Source organism: Arachis ipaensis, chromosome B08 (assembly GCF_000816755.2).
Source record: "Arachis ipaensis cultivar K30076 chromosome B08, Araip1.1, whole genome shotgun sequence".
In the NCBI taxonomy this organism is placed as follows: domain Eukaryota; kingdom Viridiplantae; phylum Streptophyta; class Magnoliopsida; order Fabales; family Fabaceae; genus Arachis; species Arachis ipaensis.
The window spans coordinates 826,225-841,245 of record NC_029792.2 but is presented as its reverse complement, the minus strand read 5'-3'; the positions used below and the strand labels follow the sequence as shown (position 1 = coordinate 841,245).

The window sequence follows — 15,021 nt, the reverse complement described above, 5'->3', positions numbered from 1 at the left end:
GCTCACTTTCGTGAAAAAAAAATCATAAAATTTTTTAAAAAATAAGAAGTGATGAATATTTTTGTTTGCAGCTTAGCAAAAGCAAAAGCAAAAGCAAAATAAAAATTAAAAAAAATATATTTCCACTTACATGTACATGATGATTACTTGTTTGGCCAAGAATATATTGAAGAGGGTTGGGTCAAAGAACAAAAGTTACAAACCCATTATATGATTATCATTCTCTCTCTATATATATATATATATAACCAATAGATAGAAAATTGCAGAAGCATGAAGCATGATGATTCTCATGGATTCAAAGGGTTTTGTAGGCAAAATTAGTGTCCGGCAAGTACGATGGAGGAAAACAGAAGAAGGTGAAGATGAATCCATGATTATTATAGGTGTGATCTGATAATTATTACTAATTTCGATTGATTATTGCTATCTTTATATGTTGTTAATTAATAGCTACGGCACACAGGCTCAAGCCAGGCAAGTTTTTGATGATAGATATGATGATGCATCATTCAAGCCTACAAATTGAACTCTTATTGATTTATTAACTTGAATTTATTAATTTCTCCTTCCCTTAAGTAATGGTTAATTCTCAGAAACATGTAATGTTCCAGTAGGTATAGATCAGCTAGAAGCTAATCTATTAATTAGTAGTGCTTTTTAATTTGTATTTTATTTTTTTCCATCTTATTTCTTTTTAATTACATGTCACTAAAAAATATCAGTTTTTAATTATTAGAGTGAAATTCGAGTTCTAATTTAATTTTTTGTTGTGGTCTACTGATAATTATTCTTGAAAAATATTTTTCTTTAATTTGTAGTTATACAAGATTTGTTTCTTTTGATCTTTATATAAAGACTATATTAATTAGAAGCTAATTAAGATGCATGCTAATTAAGCTACTGCTCCCTACTGAAATGCTAAAACATATGTATTCAGTTCATTATTTGTTTTGGTTTTAATCATGCATGTCGTTATTATCACCTTGTAATTATTAGTGTGTATTATTCAGAATGAAATGCAGCTTAATATAGAAAAGATCATGAATTAGTATATATATCCCACTCAAATTCAGGGCTATAATAAGTATCATAGATAAGGATTTATTATTAGAATATAATGTTAGTTAGAACTGATTATTATATTAAATTTATTTAATTAAATTTGATTAACAACCAGATTTAGATGTGTAGTACTGTTCATATATTAAAAGGAAAAGCTATCTTGATCATCATTCAATGTTCATGTGACGATCTTAATAGCAGGATTATTACACATATCCACTTGAATAATAATAATATATATTCAGTGTAGCTATGTAACCATGAATTAGGTTCATAAACCTTCTCTATCTATATGTAATGCTACACTTTTTTTTTGTTAATTATATCTATATAATTATATTCTTTACAATGATCATATATATGATGAGTATAGATTATAGATATCACTATTAGAATGGGAAAGATTGGTTGCACAAAACAGAAGTAATGATTTGACATTGGAAATTGAGTGAGGTTCTAAATTATTGTGATGTCCAGTCATATCATATAATGCTAACAGAAGATGGAGCACACTGTTGGAGCTGTAAATTAAGATTATGTTGTTATATGAATTGGAAGAGTTTCAAGTGTATCGAAAATATTGGTGTTCCAGTTATTTTAATCGTTGATTTTAATTAATATATATTATATATATTTTTTATAATTCAGATCAACGATTAAAATAACTGAAATATCGATATTTTCGATACACTTTAAACTTTTCTTATAATATAATTATTCGATCCATATATATATATATACAGTAATTGCCGACACCTCTCTTCTAATGCTCTACACGGTTCCAACTTCATAAGCCACAGCATATATCTAGTAATTATCAATGGACTAGTAAATCTTGAATATAAAAGTTGTTTAATTTTATGGATTAAATTATCGAAATAGATGATAAGAGTGAAAGTATATCCAAATTTATGAGTACGATTGAAGGACTTGTGATTTCTAGTCTTAATTTGTTGTTTTTATTTAATGATGATTATTCAATTTGATATTTTTCAACTAAAATTAACCATGTTATTATTAGGATTGAATAATAATAACAATTCTTCTTCTTTGATAAGTAAAAATTATAAGATAACTTCAGTTAGTATATATTGGAAAATTAAACCAACTATTAAGTTTTTAGTGAAATTTTGACTTTTAAGTAATGTAAAATTTAACACTACTTACAATAATAATTCACTGTATATTTTGTAAAGAGGAAAAATAATATGAAAGATTTCTTTTAACTAATTTTTTATAAGATGATGTGAATAAGGATATTGTTATTGTTATTGACTTTAATTACAATTCTAGAGACGTATATATAATATCTCTATACTATAACTTCAACGAATAAGAATAAAATTATCCGACAAAAAACTTCTTACTAAATATTTTGAGTTCTCTCCTATTAAAACTCATTTATTTTACTTTCTAAAATTATTCTTATCCTTCCTTTATTCTCACAATTCTCAACCTCGGTGACAATTTGAAATCTACTCAAATCATGGACGATCAAAGTATAGTATTCGTATCCCATGCCTAACATGGAACAATATTGAGCAATTCTAAACAGTGTTGGAACTTGCTTCCTGACACTACTTTAGTCAACATGTCTGCGGGATTTTCATCTGTGTGTACTTTTACAAGAGAAATGTTGTCTTCTTTATAACATCACGCACGAAGTGATATCTTACATCAATATACTTGGTACGAGCATGATGAACCTGATTTTTATCCAAATGAATTACATTTTGACTATCACAACTCAAATTCACGCAATCTTGCTGAAACCCCAAATCATCTAGAAGACCCCTTAGTCACAATTTCTTTCACCCCTTCTACTACTGCCATGTACTCAACCTCTGTAGTAGATAGTGCCACTGTAGCTTGTAACATCGATCGCCAACTAACTGGAGCACCTTGCATTTTATATACATAACCGGTCGTAGAACATCTTCTGTCTAGATCACCAGCATAATCAGAATCAACAAAACCGCTGATTTGACATAATTTTTCACTAAAGCATAAACCTATGTCATCAATGGTACTCTTCAAGTACTTTAATATCTACTTAACTGCTTCCCAATGTGCCTTATCCGGATTTGCCATGAACCTGCTAACAATACTGACTGCCAGTGAAATATCTGGGCATGTACACACCATAGCATACATTAGGCTACTGACTACACTAGCATAAGATACATTTTTCATGTAAGCATTATCTTCTGCTATTGTGGGAGATTATTTATCAGAGAGCTTGAAATATAGAGCCAACGGTATTACTACTAGCTTAGCATTTTTCATTTCAAACCTTTCAATAACGCGCTCAATGTACCCTCTCTGGATCAAGAACAATTTACGGCCTGCTCTCTCTTTTAATTTCCATGCATAATATTTTTCGTGCAACACTCAAATCTTTTGTTTCAAATTCTTTACCAAGTTGAACCTTTAACCTATCTATCTCCATCTTGCTCTTAGAAGCAATAAGCTTGTCATCCACATACAATAGAAAATAGATATAATCACTTCCAAAAAGCTTATGAATGTATACATAACAATCATAATTACTTCTGGAAAAATCTTGTTTTAACATAAATGAGTCAAATTGCTTATACCACTGTCGAGGAGATCGTTTCAATCCATATAGCGATTTCTTTAAGCGACATACGTGATTTTCTTTACCCTCAACCTTGAAACCCTCAGGTTGATACATGTAAATTTCTTCCTCTAAGTCACCATGCAAGAAAGCTGTCTTTACATCTAACTGTTCCAACTCAAGATCACCCTGAGCAACAAGACTCAAAAGCACCTTTATGAAAGTGTGCTTCACCATAGGAGAAAATATCTCGTTGTAATCAACACCCTCTTTTTATGCAAATCCCTTTACTACTAACTTAGCTTTGAATCTTGTACCATCTAACTTAGTATGATCTTCTTTTCTTTTATACACCCATTTACAACCAATTGCAGTCTTTTCCACCGGCAACGGGACCACCTCCCATGTCTTGTTCTTATGGAGAGATTGCATCTCTTCTTCCATGGCGACCAACCAACTTTCTCTATCTTTGTCTTTGATAGCAAGTTTGAAGGTGACTGACTCATCATCCTCCACCGAGAGTGCATAATCTACCAAGTTTACCTGCCCATAATGTCTCAGAAGCTTGTCTAACCCGAACTTCTGAACGAATTTATAATTCCTCTTTGGCCTAGTGGATGCTAAAGAATCCTGCTGCTGCTGTTGTAATGCATGTGCATTTTCTCGCTGAATCTCCTCATGATCAAGTTTATCCTCTACATCATCTCGAGTAGCATTAGGATACTCCACCTGAACATTATTAGAATCTATTCGTTGTATTTAGACTCTATCTCCACCACTTGAGTATTTGAAGTTTTTCCAACATCACCAACATCTGGCATCGTATCTTTAGACAAAGCTATCATAGATCGTTCATCAAAGGGAACATCCCTGCTAATTACAAACTTAGAATCATTTATGCTCCAAAGACGATATCCTTGAACCCCTCTTGGATACCCTAAAAAGATTGTCTTTTTAGCTCTATCATCAAGCTTATTATCTTTGACATGATAATAGGTTGTGCATCCAAAAAACTCTGAGTTTCTCGTAATCTGCATGTTTTCCTGACCACACCTTATAAGGTGTGTCTCCATCTAGAGAAAAATGTGGAGATCGGTTCACTATGTAGCAAGTTGTAACAACCGACTCCACCCACCACTCTCTGCCTAACCCAGAATTAGAGCGCATACAAAATGTCGAATACCTCATTCTTATGCTTGAGGAAGTGAACCCAAACATACCTGGAATAATCATCAACAAAAGTAATAAAATATCTGAAACTACTCTTGGAAGTAACTTTAGACGGGTCCCAAACATCAGTATGCACGTAGTCTAACAACTCTCTGCTTTTGTGCTTGCTTGTAGAAAACTTCACCTTGTGTGCCTTTCCATACACGCAACGTTCACAAAATTCTATTTGTGATTTCTTCATATTCTTTAGCAAACATTGTCCACAAAGCAATGATAGACCTTTCTCTGATATGTGTCGAAGCCACATGTGTCATATTCTTGTGCAATTTGTTTGATCTCTACTTCTACCGATTCCAACTACTGATTCACCTGTGACTGTTGTCTCCAAAAGAGAATAAAGATTACCGTGACGAACTTCCTTCATCACTACCAAAGAACCATGAACAACTTTTAGTATCCCATTTTTCACAACTATTTTGCAACCATTTTTCTCCAACAAACCTATGGAGATAAGATTTTTCCGTAAGTCTGGAATATGTCTCACATCCTTTGAGGTTCTTACTATTCCATCATGCATCTTGATTCTTATAGTACCCAACTCCACAGTTTTACAAGCATGATCATTGTCCATTAAAACTGTGCCACTATTTATGCTTTGATAGGTAGCAAACCACTTCCTATTTGGGCACATATGGTGAGATGCTCCTGAATCAAGAATCCACTTATCGAAGATTTCATAAGATTGTTCTGTCACAGAGTAGCAGTCCTCCTCATCATTTGAGACGTAGCTTGCTTCATGTTTTTCTTTTGGGTTGTCATTGATCCGTTTCTTGAAAGTTATCTTCTTATTTGGACAATTTGCTTTGAAATGTCCAAGTTTTCACATTTAAAGCATGTTCTCTCCGCGTGAGGTCTAGATTTTGGCCTAGACTTTCCACGCTTATTTCCTTTTCCTCTTTCATTAGTCCTTCCTCTAGCCGCGAACAATCCTTATGCTTGATCATTATACTCTCTTCTATTTGGAGATACATTATACTTGTAGCAACCTTACTTAGATCATCCGCTAAAAGTGAATCTCTCGTCTCATCCATGGTCAGAGTGTCACCCACCAGCATCAATGTTTGCACCAGATTTTCATAGGACTTCGGTAATGAAAGTAACAATATGAGTGTCTGATCCTCATCATCAACCTTCACATCTATATCCTTTAAGTTTGATATATTCTCGGATTGAGGTACCTTCTTCCATCTTGCATGTATACAATTTGGATTTTAAGTAGATCCTGTTAGTTAGAGTCTTCGTCATGAAGTTACTCTCTAACTTTGCCTAAACGCCTCTTGCAGTTGCTTCTTCATTTACCAAAAAAACATCCATCTCAAGGCATAAGATTATTGCAGTCCGCGCCTCAAGATCTAATTCTTCCCAATCTTCATCTTTCATTCCCCCGACTTTTTCTCTTTTCCTGCCAGTGCCTTGTGTAATTTTCGTAATATAAGCAAATTTTTCATCTGCATCCTCCAATAAGAAAAATCATTTTTCCCATTAAACTTCTCGATTTCATATTTGCCTACTTTGACATTACCACTAGTAGAAGCCATTATATTCAAAATTGAATTTTACCACGCAAATAATGAATAATATAACGTTGGCTCTGATACCAATTGTTGAGTCTACAGTAGAATTTTGACTTCTAATAGATACAAAGTAATATGAAATTGAACACTACTCACAATAATGCATTCGTTATATATTTTGTAAAGAGAAAAAACAATATAAAAGATTTCTTCTAACTAACTCTATAAGATGATGTGAATAAGGATATTATTATTGTTATTGACTTCAATTACAATTCTAGAGACGTATATATAGTATCTTTATGCTATAACTTCAACGAATAAAAATAAAATTTTCCGACAAAAAATTTCTTATTAAACATTTTGAGTTCTCTCCTGTTAAAACTCATTTATTTTACTTCCTAAAATTACTCTTATCCTTTCGTTATTCTCACACCATCAAAACCTAAATTTTGGTTTATAATTTGTTATTAACTTTCACTAAATTTTAAAATTAACTATCAAATAATCTATTTGTATAAAATATACACTAAAAATAAATTTAATAATTTAATAATAATATATATTTATATGCAAATAAATAAAAGCTGATTTGATAATTATTTTTTTTGTATACGTAATATTTTTATTAAAAAAATAAAATATATAGTATGTATAGTGCAAGTTTTGTAACAATTATTTATTTATTTATTTTTATTTTATATACAGAAAACTGGGGATTAACCAACTACTAAAACTGGATCATATACTCTATATACACCAACTCCGGTCCCTTTTACAAGCTATATATTTATCCCTATAGCTTATGGACAAAAGATGAACATACAAGAAACAATAACAGATGACATGTTTATATATATAAACATACTTAATTACAATAAAATAGTGAGACTTATATCTTGCATCAACGTAACATACGGTTCTTGTTTTTTATACACTTGTGTCTACTATTAAAATACAGCATGTGGTGGATTGATATTATATATTTATATTTGTTTGGCAATTTTTAATAGTTGTTCAAATATCTTACCCTAATTTCTCTATGCATATATTCAGTTGAGTCACGCAAAGTTAAAGTTTTGTTATTTGTCTCTACGAGGTGATTTATAACCCCACATATACAGAGTCATAGACTTAGTCTCATATTTGGGCCGCCATAAACCCAATTTCTACATACGGTCCTACTCCATCATCATGCATATAATCAATTTGGGTTGGTCGAGTAGTCAACGGAAGACCTTAAAAATCATTATTGAAGGATTCTTTTTCTACAAAATTAAAGAAAAGTAATAGGCCCATAAATTGTTTGGCTAAAAAAATATTGAATTACATTTTAATTTTTTTATTCTAAAATCATCTATTCTCGAATTTAACAAAAATTTTCAAAAAAATGGCCACTTATTTCTATTCTTTTTTTCACAGTATCTCTAATTTAATAGGTCAAAAATTAATCCATTGCAGATCTAAATTTCATTTAAGAATTTATTATTAGCCAATGGGTTACTGCATGCAAGGCAAGATTCAAATCTCGACACTTGTTTAAACGGACGAATGAGCTAATCACTCAACCAATCCAAATTGATTTCACACACTACTTTATCCTATATTATTTGTATTTAGTTTTTTTCCTCTCTCTTAGATGTTTTAGTCCCAATATCCAAAAAAATGTCTTGATCCTCTTTTTGTGACAGATGATAAGATCATATTTAGGGCTAAAAATTTTTTTACCGATGGAATCGGATAATAATAGAGATTTAAGATTTTAGTAGGTCAATGAACTGTAGCTCAAATAAGATATGTCCTCTTTTTTCAATCATATTAATAAATTTATAGTTTCTAAAGGCATAAAAAATTATATTTTTTATATTCCTAAACATCAAAATCTTTGTAATTATAAATATCTAATAAACATAATTATAAAGCAAGTTTTCATCCAAAACATAAGTATAAATATTCTCTCCAAAGCAAAATAAACATAATTTAAAACATAATTATAAATATTGCCTCCAAAGTAACCTAAACATAATCCAAACCACTCAATTTTTATCTTCATACTCTTGTAAGTTAGGTTTGAGGAAGTTAGGTTTTGGCAAAAAAATTATAAAAATACCCCTTTACTAAAAAAACACTAAGCCCGGTGGAGAAGTCCGCCCCGCCCCACCAAAGCTCGCAGTTTAAACGGTGCGGGTTAGGCAGGCTTTTACTTTTAGCCCGACCCGCATTTTTAGCAGGTTACGCAGACTGGCCCGACGGATTTAGGCCCGCTTGCCACCCCTATTAAGAAGTATCAAATTCGAGACTCATCTAATATAATTTAACCAAAAAATTTTTTTTAAATAAATTTAAATTCAAAAATTTAAAACTACGAATAAAACTAAAATAGAGCCTAAACTTTACTGTATTCTATCCATTACCACCTCTATTTAAGACTACTAGAACAGGGTAATTTGGGGTTAGATTGCACAGAATTTGCCCCTCCTTTAGAAGCCCCTAGCAATATATATAATATAAAGTCATTGTTTTTCTTTTTTGAAAAGGTTGAATTTCAACATCACACCGATGCCCGAAGCAAACGTAAAACCCATGAAACTATATTACTATTAAAGCAAGTATCTAAAATTTCAGTTAATACCTTAATTTTTTCTTCTTATACCCTTAGCTTTGTTAAAATTCAACCCAAAGGTGAGCTATTATGAGATAGATTCTTTACATAAGCCACCTTAAATTTTAGAGAGTTTCCCCTAAAAACTTTATTTTTGCACATCAGCCCCTACTTAAACTCATATTACAATAAGTCCCAAAAATAATTTAATTTGCACAATAACACCAACAAAAAAAAAAACCAAAATTTCAAAAGACATACCATATAGTATATTTTTTATTATTTAGATTCTCTACTTAGAGCTTGTTTGGGTGAGTTTCTAAAATAATATCTTTTTTCGAGTTATCTTTTTTTAAAAGATCTTATGAAAAAGTAAAAATAATTTTATATTTGTGTATCTCATGTAAAAAGATCTTTTTATCTATCAATTATGTTTGGATATAACGATATAAAAGTACTTTTTTTGTATGTATTACATGAAAAACATCTTTTTTTTAAAGAAAAAAGATCTTTTAAAAAAAATGTAAATTACAGCTTCTCAAAAAAGATATTTTTTTTTATTTTTCTAGTGCTTTTACTTTTACTACTAGAAATTAGCCAAACACGTTAAAAAATAAAAAAATATCTTTTTATTGAAAAAAAAATTTTTATCAAAATAATGGTGTCCAAACAAACACTTAACCTTAAGTCCACAAAAAATTTTAATGATAAATAAAGAAATTATTTGTTATACAAAAAAATTGATCTCGAATATAGGTAGTGTGGATTAACCAAGATTGAAGTCATTAATCAAGGGATTAAGAAATGAATAGAAGCAGGCAGCAAAGAAAGCAAAAGAAGTTAATTGTTACTCAACACAAAATCATGAGTACACATACACATCCGTTTGGTTTTCTTTTTGTTTCCCTATTTATACAATCCAGAGAACCATTTCAAATATTCATAGAAATCAAAAGATAGACACATTCATAAACATTACTCAGTTGATGTAATGTAATTAAGCAACTACTTTTCATTCCATGATCTTCTTCTTCACAGAACCAAAACCTCAAATTAGATCATTCATTCATTATTCTTCAACAACTTCCTTCCCAGTAGTCAAGTTGCATCTTTCTCTTGCTTACCACCAACTGAAAACAACACCAACAATTCTTTAATCACATTTCAAATATTTATTTATTTATAAATAAATGTTATGAATAAGAATATAATTTAAGATTCCATCTCACGGGTAAAGGCAGAAAGCTCAGAACTCTTCAAGACTCGCAGCCTCTTCACTGTTGATACGAACATGCTGCCAAAAAAGAAAACAATTATAAACCCATTTAGCAGACCAATCAGGATTTTTTTTTCCAATAATTAAATAAATTGAGCATCACCAAGTGGGAATTTATTGTTTCTAGGAGGGGACATAAGTACAAGTGTGTGTGTATATATATTCATGTGAAAAAAACAGACATACCATGGCATGTAGTGCCTCGGAATTATTCACAACAATTGAGAAAAAAGGTTGTCTGACTCTCATGTCTGATCTTAATCTTATTAACATTGAAATAAAGCACTAATGGTTTAGCATTAAGAATCTAACTAGACTCATTACTGCTATTGCAGAATTTTAATAAGAGAATAAGATGCAAATTTGTGATTGGTCATGGAATATATATAATAAAAATAAAGAAATAAAAAGATAAAAAGATTCTTACTGCCATGGCACATCCCCAACAAGCATCCTGTCTCCTTCATTATCCTCATAAACAAGAGTATACTCTCCACTTCCATCTAATAAACCTGTTATCACTTTCTCTTCCTCTTGTAGCTTGTTAACTCCACCACCAGAGGAATCTCTTTGAGCTGATGAAGACAAAATAATTAAAACAAATCAGTTTGAGTTTCATTATCACAATGGGAACAAAATGGTCTAAAGGGGCAATTAAAAAACTCAACTTGTTACTTGTTTGGTGAGAATATTGACTATAACTCTATAAGCTAAGGTTGACATATAAGATATTGAACTAATTAGCCATAAATATATCCAACTACAGGGATTGAAAAAAAGGTGATAAAAGTTACCAAGTTAGTTAGTTACCAGCAAGAAGGCCTCTGAAGAGTTGGTCCACAGCATTGGAGAGATTTTCATAGCTATCGTAAGCATTGAGGTCAACTTTTCTACCAATGGGAACACCATCCATGTTGATCTTGACAAACATGCCTTTTCCACCACCACCACCATAGTCCTTGTTATGGTGCTCAGGAGGAGGAGGAGGTGGCTTTGAAGAGCTGCTGCTATTTGCAAGGTTCTTCCTGAATGAACGGATTGGAGGCCAACCCACTACTGGACCTGGAGCAGTTCTGTTCATGGTGGGTCAGAAAGAGGGTCAGAAATTCACATGCCATTGTGAAGAGTAGATAGATAACCAAGGAACATAATAAATGAAGGCAGAGACATCTCTGAATCAAATCAAATCAAAGCATACATATACATAGCCATAAAAAAAAGCATAACAGAACAAAAGAAACAGCTGCTTCTGTTGAGAATACTTTAGAGTATATTACTACTACTACTACTAGAGAGCATTAACTTGTTGATAGTTAATTGCTGCAATTTGTTATGGCTAGATCTATGGTGAGGTAACAGAGAGAATAGAAGAGAGAGCATGTTATGTGTGTTATTGGTTGCACTGCTGCTTGTGAAGAAGAAGTAGTAGTAGAAGAAGGGGAACCTTTTGTGGTTATGGTTGCATGAGGGAAGTAACCAAGAGATAGCACAGAAGATTCATCTCTCTTTGTTGTTGTTCTGATGCCATTGATCAAACCCCAGTGTTGTTGTTGTTGTTCAGCACCAGGTGGAGCAAGCCTGAGTTCAAGTTTCATGTCATCATTTCTTGAGCTTTCATCCATTGCAGCCACACACACATACAGAGATGAAGAGGAGTAGTAGTAGTAGTAGTAGTATTAATGTAAGTGTTATATTTGCACGCTGATTCTGTTTGTTACTTGAAAAGGGTATAGAGATTCCCACAGCAAGGGAAGGGAAGAGGAATAGAGAGCATAAGGCACGCAACCTGAGAGAAAGAGGGTCTGAAATAAAAAGGAGTAAGATAAGAAGAAGGTTAGGTTGTTTAGCACAGCAAGTAAAGCATGCTAATTGGTATGCCTACACTATCACTATGCTACTACTGTGCTCTGCTCATCACTCCTGCCCCAATGCTCCTTTCCTTTTCACTTTATCCTATCTCTATATACAAATTCATAATCAATATATACTTAAATCACAAATTATTTTTAATACCAAGATAAAAATAGTATTTTAGATTTTGGTTGAATATTAATATTTGAAGTATATTACACTAGTGTGGATATACAAAAAGAGGAAATATAGGGAGCCAATAGAGCATCTGTACAATGTATACAATGGGGTTTAGCCGTTTAGAGATGTTCGATTCAGTAGGATATTAGATGTTTATTATTCCTAATACCTAGATGGTTATTCTGGATAGTATGTGTGTATTGTATTTGAGAAATTAATAGTATTTTTTTTTGAATGTTCATTTTTTAACTCATATTGAGCCAAATAAATAGTCTATTGTACACATTGTACAAATACTCCATTAGATTCGTAGCGAGATTCATACAAAAAATATGTCCAACACGCATTTTATGTATTGGCCAGAATATTGACACGTGTCCAATACGCATCCTGCGTGTTGACTCTCCACTTGTAATATTCACCCACCTATAATTATACCAAATAACTTATTTTTAACAAACCAATATTTTTTCATATAAATAAAATTAGCCAAAATAGATTCTTAAAAAATTTTATATGAAAGAATAAAGAGGAAGTATTAATTGCCTCAAAAATTGTCTTAATTAATCAGTGTTTCTCCCTGGAGTAGACTTGTTTTTCACCTAAGTAAACGCTGTTTGTTAATGTGAAAAGAAAACCTGATTGCTGAATTAAAAGAATGATTTATATGGTATGGTATGCTTTTTTGAGATGTCAGAGAATGGATGGATGGGATGGCAATGGAGGGAAGAGGATTTTTTTCATCATCCATATATACACACTTATATATTTGCAGGCCTTTTCTGCAATAAAAACATGCACATCCCATGATCTTGTCTCCTCTCTTCTGTTCTCTTCTGCACTCTCTCTCTCTCTCTCTTACCCACCACATTTCCCAATATCATCATACAATCATTTTTAAATTCTTGCATCTTATTACAATAGTAAAGTTTTCAAATATACCCAGATATACTTTTCTTTTAGTCATTTTAACAGTTAATTTTAATTATATATATTATTTATAATTAAGATTAATAATTAAAAAGTATTAAAATATCAGTAATTATTATATTTTAAAATTTTTTTATTACAATATATTTTTCTTTATAATAATAAATAAATAAATAAATGCTTGTGCATTTTTTTGGAGTGTGGTGACTAGGATCTGGTGTGGCGCTGTTGCATTTTAGATGAGTTGTGACCAACGCATGATGCTCTCTTTCCCGTTTGATTAGCTTTCGGATTTGGCTTTGTCTACTTCTCTTCTGACATAAAGTGTTCTCTTCTCTCTCTATTGATATCTGCTCTTAAATCTACCAGCTCAGCTCAAAGGAGAACCGCTTTTCTTGTTTGATCTCTTCTTATTCTGTATTACTTTTTCTCATAAATAAAAATATAATTTAATTTTAATACACTATTAGTGTAAAATAATTTACATGTGCATCTAATTACGTAATGTCATATCTGTCAAAATAACCACATTTCACATTTCAAAAAAAAAAAAGTATATGAAACCAAAAGGTGATCATCCAAAAAGTAAACAACTTAACTAATTTATAATTATATTTTATTAATTTTATTTATATTAAATGATATGTTGGAGAAATAGGGGCGGAGATCACGGAATTTCCAACAATCCTAATTCTTAGTATATAAAAAAATTTATAAAATATATAAAAAAAAACATCCATTTAATATGAAAAAGAAACATTCTGATACTTAGTACAAGAAACATCCTAATGCGTAGTATAAGCACCATTCACGTAGAGATTTTAACTTCACCCAGAGACATTTGGCTATTTTTTGCTGGTACATTCTTGGTTCCCTAGCATTGTTGTTCAAAAAATCATACATGATTGTTCGAGTGTGTAAAATATTTTATACTATCAATATATTAAAATTAAGTTTATAAAAAAAAACCATTTAAAATATAAAAAAAAAAAAAGAAAGAAAAAAGAGTGGTCCAATTGGGAGAGTGGTATAGATAGAAGCAATGGCATAGTAACAAAGGAGAAGGAAGCTATGGAATTTGAAGTACGCTGCTAATGAATGTCAAAAGTTTAGGTTTCTTTTATCCTTTCAGGTTAAGACATTTGTCAATGCACTGATCAATGAACCATTCACGTGTGTCTCTACCAGAACTTGTCTTCTTCAATTATATAATTCCATGCTCGACAGTTCATTTTTTTTTCTCTCTTTCATGTAACAATGTTTTCGGCGCGTAGTATCAAATCATAATAATTCTTTCAACTTCAACCAACTTCATTCATCGCCATACAAAATTCATGATATATAGAGAAATTTCAATTATAATATATAGAGAAATTTCAATCCGGAAATAGTGTAAAAAACTTTACGTGCTAAAATTGCTATTCAGGTATTCAACATTCAACAAATTTTGTTCCTATAACAACAAATTATTTGAGGTATTATTATTTTTAAGATGAAGCATATAATATGGGGAATTTATATGGTATCTTTATGATGCACGCTTGGATCTGGTGTATCGCGGAGCACATGTCACATGTCAGCCGTTCATTTTGCAGAATGAGTCGTACGAACAATCATTCCATGTCCGTTGGATGAGACGCAATGCCAGTCTTATCATGCCACTCACATTATCTTTCTATGTTGGAGATAGTAAACAAATAATAAAATTCACAAGAACAAATTTAAAGATTCGAACGAAAAACAAATTAAAAAAAAATAAAAATTTAGGTGTAATCACTTAATAACATAAATCTCC

At 31.3% G+C, this 15,021-nt stretch overlaps 1 protein-coding gene across 1 annotated transcript; it reads right to left on the bottom strand.

Moving 5' to 3' along the window:
* LOC107613900 (auxin-responsive protein IAA26) lies at window positions 9,816-11,492 on the bottom strand. The gene is made up of 4 exons (XM_016316090.2): window positions 11,076-11,492; window positions 10,693-10,840; window positions 10,219-10,283; window positions 9,816-10,119 (listed from the first exon to the last, which is right to left on the bottom strand). The coding sequence occupies exons 1-4, from the start codon at window positions 11,344-11,346 to the stop codon at window positions 10,088-10,090; spliced, it is 516 nt and encodes a 171-aa protein (XP_016171576.1). The 5' UTR covers window positions 11,347-11,492; the 3' UTR covers window positions 9,816-10,087.